The sequence below is a fragment of the Cyprinodon tularosa genome, unplaced genomic scaffold (genome assembly GCF_016077235.1).
Source record: "Cyprinodon tularosa strain WSP-4 unplaced genomic scaffold, ASM1607723v1 ctg615, whole genome shotgun sequence".
Taxonomy (NCBI): domain Eukaryota; kingdom Metazoa; phylum Chordata; class Actinopteri; order Cyprinodontiformes; family Cyprinodontidae; genus Cyprinodon; species Cyprinodon tularosa.
Genome location: NW_024039358.1, coordinates 311,128 through 324,578, shown reverse-complemented (window position 1 = coordinate 324,578; position 13,451 = coordinate 311,128). Strand labels below are relative to the sequence as shown.

At 35.6% G+C, this 13,451-nt stretch overlaps 1 protein-coding gene across 2 annotated transcripts in view; it reads left to right on the top strand.

Annotated features, from left to right (window-relative positions):
- LOC119798247 (synaptogyrin-1-like) overlaps positions 1 to 11,988 on the top strand; it is a 38,429-nt gene extending 26,441 nt beyond the window's left edge. Inside the window, exons 2-4 of one of the 2 annotated variants that reach the window (XM_038307606.1) lie at positions 1,905 to 2,142; positions 4,751 to 4,896; positions 8,633 to 11,988. In XM_038307606.1, the coding sequence (XP_038163534.1) occupies positions 1,905 to 2,142; positions 4,751 to 4,896; positions 8,633 to 8,848 (600 nt within the window). In that variant the 3' untranslated portion in view covers positions 8,849 to 11,988. Of the gene's footprint in view, positions 1 to 1,904; positions 2,143 to 4,750; positions 4,897 to 5,580; positions 8,282 to 8,632 lie in introns of those variants that run through there. The other variant, XM_038307607.1, reaches the window with a different exon arrangement.
- Positions 11,989 to 13,451: the final 1,463 nt, after the last annotated feature.

The window sequence follows — 13,451 nt, the reverse complement described above, 5'->3', positions numbered from 1 at the left end:
TGGGGAAACTGGTGACTCCGCAGCAGTCAGCGCGCGCGAGAGAGGATAAAAAGTATCGATCTTGTTAAACGAATATTGTTCAATATAAATACCAGCGTTGGTATCGATAGTATCGATCCTGGGATCGATCCGCCCACCTCTACTATTTACAGTAGTTTTGTGGCTCGATTCAGCAAAGTTGAGTACTAATGGATAACCCAAACAATTCTGAATTAAGTACTTTTAAACAATTAGTGGTTTGTTATGTACAAAAGCAAAGAACCAACCAAATTATTATCTTGAAATACTTTGTTAGTATTAATTTCAAAATGTAGGGGAGAAAATAAATTTTTTACAAAAAGTTAAAATGTTGGATGGTTATTTCCATTTATTATTATGGTGTTATGTGTCCAGTCAGCTTTCTTATTGACGTGAACACCCAGGTATTTGAAACTCTCCACAGTTTCCATGTCCTGCCCCTGAATGTTCACACGGGGGTCGTCTCCTGAAGTTGATTACCATCGCCTTGGTCTAACTGGGGTTTAAACACAGGTGTTTTTTCTCACAACAGTCCACAAAGTCGATGATGACTGACCGGTACTCCAGCTCATTCCCCCCAGACACACAGCCCACAAGGTGAAGGTGTAGAGGGTGAAGAGAAATGGAGACAGGACGGTGGCCTGGAGGCCGCAGTGCTGCAGACTGCCACCTCTGACTGATAGCCTTGCAGCCACAGGGCTGTCAGGCAGAGAAAATCCTGACTTTGATTTTCTTATAGAAGTCAGGAGAAAAAGATTTCTCTTCCAGGGTCAAGTCAACCACGCCTCCGAAAATTAACCATCTCACTCTTAACTAAATATAAAATTTGAGGTCTGATTAAACATGATAATAACATTTAAATAAATAAATACAAATTTTAATATCATAATACAGTACTTATTATTTATGAACCTGCTGATATAGCCAACAAACCGCATAGTTAGTCCAATGAAAAGCTCCTTTGAGGTGAAAACAGCGGTGGCTTTCAGAAGACATAAGTCTCCTTTCCTTGTAATGTCCTACTTGAGCTGCGATTGTACTCCTCTTTCGAACCAATTGTCCACTCATCCAACATTTTAAAACATTCATAACTCACTGACTGGTTAAAACATAAAGATTTGCCATTATACTAACAAAGTATTTCAAGATAATAATTTAATATGTTGGTTCTTTGCTTTTCTACATAACAAATCACTAATTTTTTTAAATTACTTAATTCAGAATTGTTTGGGTTATCCATAAGTACTGAACTTCGCTGAATCGAGCCACAAAACTACTGTAAATAGCAGTTTCAGCTGACGCTCTTATAAGTGACGTAGTAGCACAGGCACACCCAGTAGGGTTAAACAAGCGCACCCTTTCCCAGGCTGTCGTTCTATTGGCTGGAAAGGTTGCTAGGCGACGATCCACCTGCAATCCGCGAGAGAGCAAAAAAAATCCGCAAGCAGAGCCTCTTGGTTTGTGAGCGCATTTCAGACTCGAGCAGAGCGCGGTTTGTGCGCAAAGAGGAGAAGGCAAGCGAGAGGAGAAAATATCTGTGCAAGAAGCATTAAATCTGAGAGAAAAAACAAAGATTTGAGAGAAAAGAGAAAATATTTGAGAGAGAGCGCATGTTTTGAGTGTGAGAATTATACGTTTTGAGTGCAAGAAGATGAAATTCTTTTCTCAAATTGAAATTATGTGCTCTTGCATTATGGCAGGATAATTCTCCCATAAAAATCCCTATTCATCATTTTGGCCTGCTGATGATGGTCTAATTAGCTACATACTGCTCTGGAGCCACATGTTTCAAATCAAAGACTTTTTGGCTTTTGCTAAAAATGTTTTCCTGTAAGTCTCTTGGAGATTTTTATTTTCTGAAAAATGTCTCGTTTTCTCCTCTTCAGCTCTTCTCCATCGTTATATTCGGCTGTATCGCCAACGAAGGCTACATCAATCGCCCAAATGAAGTGGAAGAGTTCTGCATCTTTAACCGCAACCAAAATGCCTGTAACTATGGCGTGTTTATGGGCTCCATGGCTTTTCTCTGCTGTGTTGCCTTTCTGGCATTGGATGTCTACTTTCCTCAGATCAGCAGCGTTAAAGATAGAAAGAAGGCTGTCCTGGCTGATGTTGGAGTTTCAGGTAAACCTACTCGTATTCTTTCCCTATTTCTATCCAACTATAGTGACTTGCCAGAACAAGTAATATCCTTTGAACATTTTGCAGTCCCAAAATTAAATGTATTCATGAGGATTTCATGTCATGGACTGCCACAAAGACTTGCACACCTGTGAAGTGGAGGGAAATGGAATATAAAAGATGTGGATTTGTATTCAGTCCCTTTACTCTGATAAACCTAAATAAAAACACATATATATCGCAGACTACATGTTTTCAGAAGTAATCTGATTCATAAAGTCTATATCTAAAATGATGTTATGAAGTTGTTAGGAGTTAAATGCATCATTAATAGGGATGGATACCAAATTCTTTACTTGTCTTGGTACAAAGCGAATTCCGTCAGTACTACCAGTACCTAATAATGTAAAACCAAACATGTTTTGGTACCTAAAGGCATCATTGTATCACAAAGGGAGTGAAGTAGTGATTGATTTTCAATGAAGGACATGAACGCATCATCACATGCACAGGACCTTGACAACATCCGAAGCTGCAGCCACAGTAAACAAAGCAAGCATGTCTAATAGGACTCCACTTTCCAAAATAAGTTTTAGACTACATTCACTGCATTATTAGTTAAGTGTACAGCCAGCAGCAGGAATACTTAAAATCCGAGGAAGCATCTGGTTAAGCGCAAGATTTTTTCAGAAGGCTGAAGTGTGCACGGTTTTCAACAGCCTCAGGACTTTTAGCATCCGTTAGCTTCTCATCGTCTGCAGGCAGCAACAGCAGAACTATCTTCTTCTGCTTCAGGTTTATAAGCCTAGTGTTTCAAATTATGTTTGCATGATACTAAAACTATGGAGCTAAATCAGTGAAACCTTGCATTGTCAACGAATGTGAGAGTTTGCATTGCAAATTAAAAAGCTGAAAGACTAAAGACTCAAAATTCAAACATCTTAAAGTCAAACATTGAAAATTCAAAATGTTATTTAAAAAAGGAAACACTGGTGTTGATACTGTCATCTTTGGCCTTTAGGACATTAATAATGCCCTCTTTAATTGAATCTACCTTTGAAATTAAGAAATTATCTCTGAACTGAATTGAGTTTTGCATTGAATTTACATTAGAACAAATGCATTGTATTTCATTTCACCCTTACATTTCTGTGAGTTATTACATTTAACGAAAGCCTTAATTTCTTTAATGAATACATTTTTGATCATTTAAAAAAAAAGTGCCTTCTTTGATGTATATATTGTTGTGGATCATAGTGACACATTATTTAAAAACTGTGAACATCTTTTATTCAGCTTTTGATTTTAAACTGTGAGCACAAAAAAAAAGCGGTGGAGGATGTTAAGGGGATTTGCTGAAGCAACAATGCGTAATTTTCAGCAACATCTAATGGTCAGACAGCAGTGTCATGAACCGCCTCTCCACACCGCCTCTTCCCTCCAAGAATATAGAGGACGTCGTGGTCCACTTTACCTATGTTGTCAAGTGATGATGAGGTTTATTTACATTAGATCACAGCATCAAATCCATAAATCCTTTAATACTGTTGCCTCAAGTACATTGACAAGTATGCATTAGTCAATTCATGACTAATCCTTGTGCCCTCTTCTGGGCCAACAGTAAAGTTTCCCGGCAGGCCTCTCCAAGCTGCCGCTGATCTCCTCAGCTCTCTTCCAAAACTGCCACTGTGGTTCCTTGGATACAGAGCTGTCCAGCTCATCCCTGTTATGGAGCTCTCTCTCTCGGCTGCTGCTCTCACACTGATTCCCCTCTGAGTTCAGGAAAGCTATCTCCCCTTACCTCTGTTGTCCGGGTGATTCGTACCTGTTTCGGGCACTCTGACCAAAACAAACACGGGCTGAGGGCAGAAGAAAAATGCCTGTCTGCTCAGAAATACAAAAAGCAAAAAGAGCAACAACCAGTGCTAGAAATTGGTCCTTTTCACAATAACCGGATGGTTGCCGGTCATGGCCAGTATAGGTCTAATTTTCTAATTTTCTAAATAGTACTTTTATTGTATAAACAAACTGTGTAAGTTTGTATATAGGCCTAACTTGCCGCAGTCCCGTTCTAGCTTAAGGGGGATCACGGATTAAGACTTTCAGTTCATAGGTGATATAAGTAACTTCCATATAGGTCATATATTATAGCTACTCCTGTGCTTTAGTTTTTCACAGTCTAATCTCTGCTGCAGCGTGACTGGTGAACAGGACAAGGTTGTCAAGCCTCGTGGCTTTTAATGAGGTAGTTCCTATAACAGGCAATATTTTCTTTTCCTTTTTTTCAGTGTATACATCCCCTTCTCTTTGTCACTGTACGTTTCCAAGGTAGTTGGATAAAACAGCTGGAAATCTGATCAGATAGGGATGCCTACTTTTGCTCTATAAAAACAAAACAATAAAACACTGTTTTTTTTAAAAACATTATCCAAAAAAGTACAAAAAAAGAAAGAACTTAAATCAAATTAGTCTAAGAGACTTGTACATCAAGCGAACTAAAATCTGTTCTTGTTAAGATTACTGTATTAACTAAACCAGGTAAATAAGCTTCTGTGATCCTGAACATTTAATCGATATTCAAATTCTAACGATCTTTTCTCCCCCTTTACAGCATTTTGGTCGTTCATGTGGTTTGTGGGTTTCTGCTTTTTGGCCAACCAGTGGCAGAGGACCAAGCAGGAGGATAACCCCCTGAGAGAGGGAGGTGACGCTGCCCGGGCAGCTATCACCTTTTCCTTTTTCTCAATCTTCACCTGGGTAAGGGTGTCTGATTGCTTTAATTAGTCCACAAAACAAACAATGCATCATGTCACAAAAGTTGGCGAAGGGCATCTATTTTTCAGAGCTTCTAGGATACTGAGGAATGTTAAGCAACAGAGCTCATGCAGAATTAACACATTTGTTGGGCTCCATGGTTAAGATGTGGTGAAAGCCTTAAAATAAAGTGATCTTGTAGTATTATACTTGTGGTAGTATATTTTACAGAAAACTTTAGAAAATCAAACCTTTAACCTGAGATCATTTACATGCTTTTATTTTGAAGAATGGATTAGACAAATTAGTGACACATCATGGTTCCATATGTGGGGAATAGAAAGCAATCAGATTAAACTAAAAGTTAAAAGTAAAAAAAAAAATTTGATAGTTGTTTAAATTCTTTTCTCAAAATATTTTTGTTTCCATCTCACTGAATGTTCTTAAATTTAGAGTTGGGTTTTATTTTAGTGTGAAAATAAAACACTGCTGTAAAAGGCTAAATTCTTTTAACTCTTTACAGATATTTACCAGCCATTAGCTTCCTCTTCTTATATATATATATATATATATATATATATATATATATATATATATATATATATATATATATAATCTATAGAATCGATCTGTTTGCCATGTTTGCGTATATATGATCTTATTAGACTCTGGCTCTCTTTCCAACAGGGTGCTCAGACTCTATTCTCTATGGAGAAGTTAAAGAATATATCATTTGAAGAGGAGTACATCAAACTGTTCCCCCCTCAGCCACATCAACCTTTTGTCTGACTCTGTTCTATCTTTCATATCTGCTACCGTAACCCTCTGCAGCCGGTCACACCCCCCCCTCCGGTTACTTGTTAGTGGCTGAACTTCTTTAGGGGCACCAGGTCACCAATCTACTGCTGGAAGTGAGTGAAGCTGTACTCTAGCAGCATGAAAGCTCTTTCTATTAGTAATACTGACACTGACATTATTTCAGTGATTAATGATAGAATAATTTATTTCAGGATTGTACATTAAATTTTTTCCAACTTTAAAAGCAATGGCCTTGTTGAATGTCCTACTAGATCTAAGATTTCTGAAAAATAAAAATAAAATATGTGTTTGAATGCATTTTGGCTTATTTTCCTTCATCAGGTACCTGTTTCTTACTAAAGTTAAATAAAGCACAGCTGCCCCAAAACCTGGAGCCCCTAAACAAGTGCTGTCACAACTTCTAGGCATCTATGTCTGCTAGCTATTAACACGATTAACCTGAATATGTTATAATTTGATGCAAAGATTAACATTTCTCAGTTTTATTGATGCAACTGCTGTATTTTATATATCCTTAGAAATGTGGTCTTATCTCTTGTGTCCTTTTAATCAAAGACTAATATTCAGCCTCTTTCTCCTTTCTTTGATGAAAGAGCTAAGAGGTTTAGGAAACACATTGCAGCATTGGTGGAGTTTCTTTAAGCTTTCAATTGCAGGACTTCAGGGTTGAATAAGCAATACAGCATGATTAATTGATCAAGGAACCTTTGGTGTGTTGCGCTTTATTTTCTCAGGCGAATCTACAGATCTGCATTTTTTAGTGTTTTTGAAAAGCAGATGTATTCTCCTCAGATCCCTTTTTTTCATAGTTTAGCAATATTAAAGTTCTGTCAACATCTTCATTTTCTTCCAGTGCCTTTGTAGAGCTATCCATACTCTTCAGAGTTGCCATTTTTATACAACCTAAAGCTTTGGTCTATCTTTTGTGTTAAACAAACATAGAAGTAATGCATTATTGTGAAGTGTAAGACATGATTTTTATTTTTTCTTCTAAGACATACATAAAAGCCATCATAAAAAAATCCAATTGGAAATATTATCTTCTGAAGCTGTTAGTCATTGGCTAAAAGAGCTCACCTGTGGTATAATCACAGTAGAAATCTAGATTTTCCAATGAAAGCCTCTGAAGTTTATTAGACCAGAGGTTCTCAAACCTTTGCTAACATAAACACTCCTACAAACATGTTAAGAAAAAGAGCTTTATTAAGCCTTAACCTTGCATGGACATTCATCTTTGAGCTGGACAAACTTAAACTTACAGTACAGCTAGAGCTACAATGCTACACTTCCAAACAAAGAAGAGAACCTAAACCTTATAAGAGTCTGAATAATTATATTCACTATATTTTCCACCAAAGCTTTCTGTATTTAAGCTGTTTTGCAAAGAATAATGGCAAAAAAAAATCAAGTTCTAGATGTTTAGACGTAAGCTGGGCTTATTTGTACTGTGCTTATTTAAGTGTTTTTTGCTGCAACATGATGTCGCTTTATGGAAAAAAGAGATTCCCCCTTCATACTGACAATACCTGTGAAGAGCAAAACAATAACGCCTATCTCATCCATTGAACAAGCTAAATCCTAACCTTTATTGCAAAGGGCACACTGGACCATAATAGTAAACAGAACAATGGAAAAACATATAAGAGGGTTAAGGGACAAAAGTAAACTTGGTGTGACTTCATGTTGCCTTCAAACTAGTTGCTTAATTTAAAGAAATTAATTTAAGAGAATGTCCATATCAATGGGTAAAAATAATGTATAAATAACAAAAAAATGAAGGAATTAAATGTTAGTATGACAAAATATTTGGAAAATGTAGGAAATTGTGTTTTGCTAAAGAGAATAAGTGGAAAAACATTAAGTCACACACCAGTGTTGGTTTACAGTTTTTAACTGTGAGATATGCAAACTATTTAGGTGCAGGTAAATGTAAAGGCATGAATTACTGGATTGGTTTTTCTGGAGCAAGAAGTGAAAACTATGCATCAATTTCCTGCACTTCACAATATACTGCCCTCTAAAATACATCTATATGGTTTTCATGTTTGGAAGTGTTGGATACTAAATGCTGCACACTGAATCTACACTGCAAAAAAATAGAAATTAACGTCAGTTTTTCTAAAAAAAAAAAAAAAAAAAGTGCATTTGACTTGAATTAAGGTGGTAAGTGAGACACTTTGCCAATGGAACTAGACCATTTACATTAAAAATAAGGAAAAAAAAACAATTGCATTGTCTTATTTTAAGTGCATATTATCTGATTATCTTATTTTAAGAGTTAAAATACACATTCCATTGGAAAATCCTCTTACCTACTTAAGTAAAGGGGAAGTACACTTATTTTAAGAAAATGTTACTTATTTCTAGATCTTTCAGCAGTGTTAAGATATCTTGTGTGCTTATGCATAGCCAGCCTTGCTTGGTTTTACTATTTTAGAAAGGTTCAGATGTAAACAGTTGTAGGTTTAATAGTTTGAGGAGCTGTTTGCAGGGTTAGCTTGATTTAGGTGGCTCTAACAATTTGATTTAATAATTATTGGATATTTATGGATTGTTTTGCTTCACAATGGATCTCCTCATCTGTTTCTTAACACTCAGAGACACTGTTTGTTTGTTTTTGGATGGTATACTGATATAAGTTTGAGGTTGTTTGTCTCTTTAAAAAGCTCAGCAATGCAAAAATAACTTTTTTCCTCGCTGCCTTCAGATGTGAGCTGCTCTGTTTGACTGAATGGCCCTCTCAAATGTCTAATGAGCACCTAACGATTTATGGCAAACTAATCAATGTTTTCTTCTCGCTTTTTTTCATCTCTATGAAAAACCTCTGCTGTAACACCACTGCTTTGCAACTCTGCCTCCTCGCTCCACAACTACGCCCCCTGCACGTTTTCTATCACTTCCACCCTCTTTGTACCCAAAGGCGGCGCAGTCATTCCTCGCCTTTCAGAGATACAAGCTAGGGGCCGACTCTGCCCTCTTCTCCCAGGACTACACCGATCCCAGCCAGGATGCAGCTGGAGCGCCCTACACGTCTTTTGGAGGGGACGACTTGGAGAGTCCAAGCAGCGGAGGGGGCCAGCCCAACAGCGATGGGGCTTTCGACGGCACTGGTGGCTACCAGCGTCAAGACTACTAAAATGTCAGGGTTCAGATATGTTCTGGGGAGATTATGTTGCCCAAAAATGACCTTTTTAGGTAATATATTTGTTGTTTCTGTCACGCTGAGAACCACTGCCTCAAACTACCCCTAATTATGATCTTTAATAACATATAATATATTAATGATATATATATTACATATAGATATATACTTAAAATACTTGACACAGTTCTGATGAATTATTTTTAATGGATTTGCAACCATCCATCACAGAGCAGTTTAAAGTTTACCTGGACATGTTAGCTCTGATATTTTAGTAATTTGCAGTAAAGTGTTAAATTGTGAGAGGAGACCACCAGTAGCAAATATGACACTCAGATCTGAGGGATATTTGGGAGAAGTTAACTTAAGGATTTAAATCTCTTCATAACAGTTAATTTTCTCCAAGTTGGAAGCTTATATCTTTATATTTGTTACCACCCCTGGTCAGGATCCCCTCAAAAAAGCGTTAAAAAGTGCACTTTTTGTTGCAGTTCAGTCAGCTCTGAGATGTTATTTTGTTTTGGATTTATACCCTCCTTACTATTCTAGTAAAAGTTTTTATTTTAATTGCAGTTAATATTTTAAGCTTTTTATTATTGCTCTGATAGAAAACATGGTGAAGATTAGTCTGGCATCGATGTTGTTCTACAATAAAGTCCCTAGTTGTTCACACTAGTGGAGAAGTTAGATTTGAATTCATATTTTTATTTTTTATCATGGTTCCTCTGTCTGAAAGTTATGTTTATATTTTTCAGGGGCCTGGTCAAAGTCGAAACTAGAATCTAATAAGGAATCTGAATAGTAAGCAAAACATTAGGGTGATGGCAGGGAGGCCTTCCAAGCCCTAGATTTACAGCTCATCATAAAAAAAAAAAAATCAGAATACCGGCGGGAAATATGCAACAATTATATCAACCGTTATAACAAGAACGCTGTTGCTACTGCTAGGACAGTTCATTGATTGTCTTGGCAGGTATAGAAATATACCTGCTGACACACCTGCCATGCATTTAAACATTAATGTATTTTTTCTTTTTTATTAATGCTTCTTTTAAAAAGTTGTTATTGTCCTTTTACCAGAAATTCTGCTGATTGCTTTCCTATCAGGAAGAAGCTTTGGGTCTGAATCTTTTACATATTGTGCATATCATCCACAGATTTTAGAGTGAATCAGTTAATTAGTCCTTCAGTTTGATTATTTATTGGCTAAATTGTGCGTTGAATAAAATGTTTCATTAGGCTAAAGCTTTAAGCAAATTGTCTCATTTGCCCAATTGCAGTTGCAGTCTTTTAATGGAGATTCTTCAGGGTAAAGGTGGAGGCAACTTTAAATTTTAAATTAAAGATGTCCGTCAGCTTTGTTTTTAGGACATTTAAATAATTTCTACAGATGCAGTTTTAAATTCAATTTAAGGAATTTAACGTTGGATCATTTAAAAAAAGAAAACCTACTAGAAAACAACTTTAGAGATTTAAACTGAAAATGCAAGTGGCTCTTGGGGGACCCCTGCTGGCTGGAGGCTCTAACAGCAATAGTTTGAATGCTTACATGACAAGTTTACCCCCTAAAAAAATGGGAATAATGAAGTAAAAACTGAGTATATTAATAATAACAATAAAAAGATTAAGGTGCATTAAACTCATTCAAAAAAAAAAAAAAAAATAGAGGTCCAATAAGTGGGCCACTGGTAATTAAAAAAAAAGAAAATTCTTACAATGGGATTTGTTTTCGCCTGAATAAATGTTCCCATAAAAGGCTCTATTTGTGTTCCTTTTTTTAATATCTCAGAGTATTTTACTGCAGCAAAACATGCATTTATTCATGTCCTTCTTAGGGACAGGGGGGACAAATAGGCGTTGAGGATACTGTAGTCCAGAGTTTTATCTTGAAGACTTACACTAGATGTGTTTATGGGTTTGGGATAGATTTGAGGACAAATTTTTATTTTATTTTTTTTTTAGAAAATGGGAGGAATTTAGGAAACTATGATCCAATTAAGTTGCATTGTTTTCATATGAGACTGGCTGCCAGTCAGCACAGTAACTGCAGCCAGTGTTAGCTTTAAACATCACTTGTCTCTGTGGGACCACCTGGATCATTTCAGGTTTAATAATTAAAGGAACAGATTGATGTTTGTGGAGATACTTATTTTAATGCAGGATACCAATATAGACAAAAATAATATCTGTCACCCAAAAACCTTTCACCTTAATTAAGCAGTGTTTCTCCGTGTGTCTGTACTGAAATGTTTTTTTGTTTTCCTGTGTATGTGAGACATATTTCTTCTCTGCTTTATTTCATTTTTGTTCAATTCTTGCCTTAGTGCTGACTGCCAAGCAGGATGCAGCCATTGAAGGCGACACATGGTGCAGCCAACAAACTACGCTACATGTTTCATTCCTGATTTATTTGTTTTGTGTTTAAAAAAAAAAAAATCTAATTTCAGGTAATCACATTTTGTGCTGCTTTTGTCATGGAGTGCACAAAATAACTGAACAAAAATAAGCTTTTGTTAACATTATGCTGCATTATCAATACAACACACTTCAGTTTGTTCAAGTGCCACAGAGAACTGTCTTAGGTTTATCTGTCATCTTTTCATTTTTAGATTCAACCATGAACCTCCTGTGTATTTATGAACATGCATTGCTCTATTTTCTTCAACGATAATGTATACTTATCGCTTTATAAATATATACATATATGTAAATTGCAAATTCATTATATTTCAGTGTTCGACGGAAAGATTCTGCTTTATTTTAGGGCATTCTACTAGTTCAGTATAAAATAAGAAAAGACAAAATAAAGAAGTTTTATGGTCTGTTGAGTGTATTTGTGATGAGCTATATAATGAGGCTTTCTATGCCTCATCTTTTATGTTGTTTTCAAGATAGGGAGATGTTTTTATTTTGGGATAACAATATGATAACTACTAAAACAAAACAAAAAGATACTAAAGTATATTTACTCATATGTACTTTATACCTCTGTGTAGTTATAGATGTGTGATGTTTCCCTGTGAAATGTGTTAAATGGAGCAAGGTAAGATTTCAGCAAAACACTGGGTTCCAATGTATGTTTTTTGATGTATCTGATTTCAGTGATGAAGATGAATAAAATACTGATAAATAGATGTTTATGTATGGCTTTTAATTTGGCTTACTTCCTATTCAGTAACTCCACAGTCCTTCAGATTTTCTCCCAGCACTTGTAATAGTTGTGAAATGTAATTTATGGGAAAGATCAACAGGAGGATGGGTCAAATGCAGAGAGTGAATTTCCCCATTGTGGGACAATTAAGGGATTTACAATACATTAACAGAGAGAAGAAGAAGAAGATTATTATGTTACTATCCAATCTGAGCAGTTTTCCTTTCCTTGCTGAGGAGAGGTCTCCCCACTGTCAATACCGTATTTATCAAAGATCTTGGTTTAATCAAAGTCATGTGCTATTTCAAGAAACAAACAACCATTCATTGGACTCAATAAATAACCCTTAGTTGAAATAACTTACTATATTCTCTTTCAAAACCAACTTTGTCAATTTTGCATTGACAAGCAGACAAGAGGCCCATGGTTATGCTCCTGCTCTTTGTTTACTAAAGTTAACTAACGGCGCTCTGAGGACCTGAAGGAACAGCTTTTTTTATTTTAAGATTTAAATTACTCCTAGGTCGACTGTTCACTAATTAGTGACTTTTAAATGTAATTGCTAACAAGAGTTGAGTAGTAACTACTTACATTTACTTAAGTAACTTTTTGAAAAACAATATACTCTAAAAGTGGTTATACTTTATTGTACCTATTATTTTTACTCATGTAGAACAACTATGTTGTTCCTCTTACTTGGGTGAAATTTCAAGCAACTTTAGCTTTTAGATATTATGTAAAAGAAAATAGTAAACAGTACATTTTGTCACCAGATGTTCTTTATCCTTTCCTGACACAATGCGTTACCTACTTAAAGGATTGACATAAGTTTATACTGAAAAAGTAGATCTAGAAAGTGGTTTTCTGCATGAATTTATTTTTTAATCTTTTTATTCAGTTGTACTTTTTCTGCATATTGCTTTAAGTCTAATTACAATATTTTAAACATTAAATCAGATGTTAAGGTCCAACAATTACTTAGTACTTTCATCCTTTACTTTTACTTAAGTAACAATATCTAAATGCATTTTTACCATTACTTTAGTCAAGCTTTGCATACTCTTCCCATCTGTGTTGTTACCATGACTTTATGTAGGGGTTTTAGAGTAAAGGGGGTAAAATATAATAGCTCACATTTTAAATTTACATGTGAAAAAGACTTATAATAAACTATTATTGCTTGCATATCATTGTCTGACTATATCAGATAAAATCTCAAGTTACAATGTAACAAAAGCTGAAAATGTTTGAGGGATATGAATGCGTTACAAGGGTTTCTATGAAATGTTATTGTTACAACAACTGTTTTAAAAATTGTATTATCCTAGTTTATGCAGTTTGATTTATATATTTTTACTATGGGCTCCCTTCTTTGCCCTATCATTAATGCTTTGGCCTTTGAGCAGAAACTTTTGAAATGACTGCAGTTCATTTCAAGTCCACGAG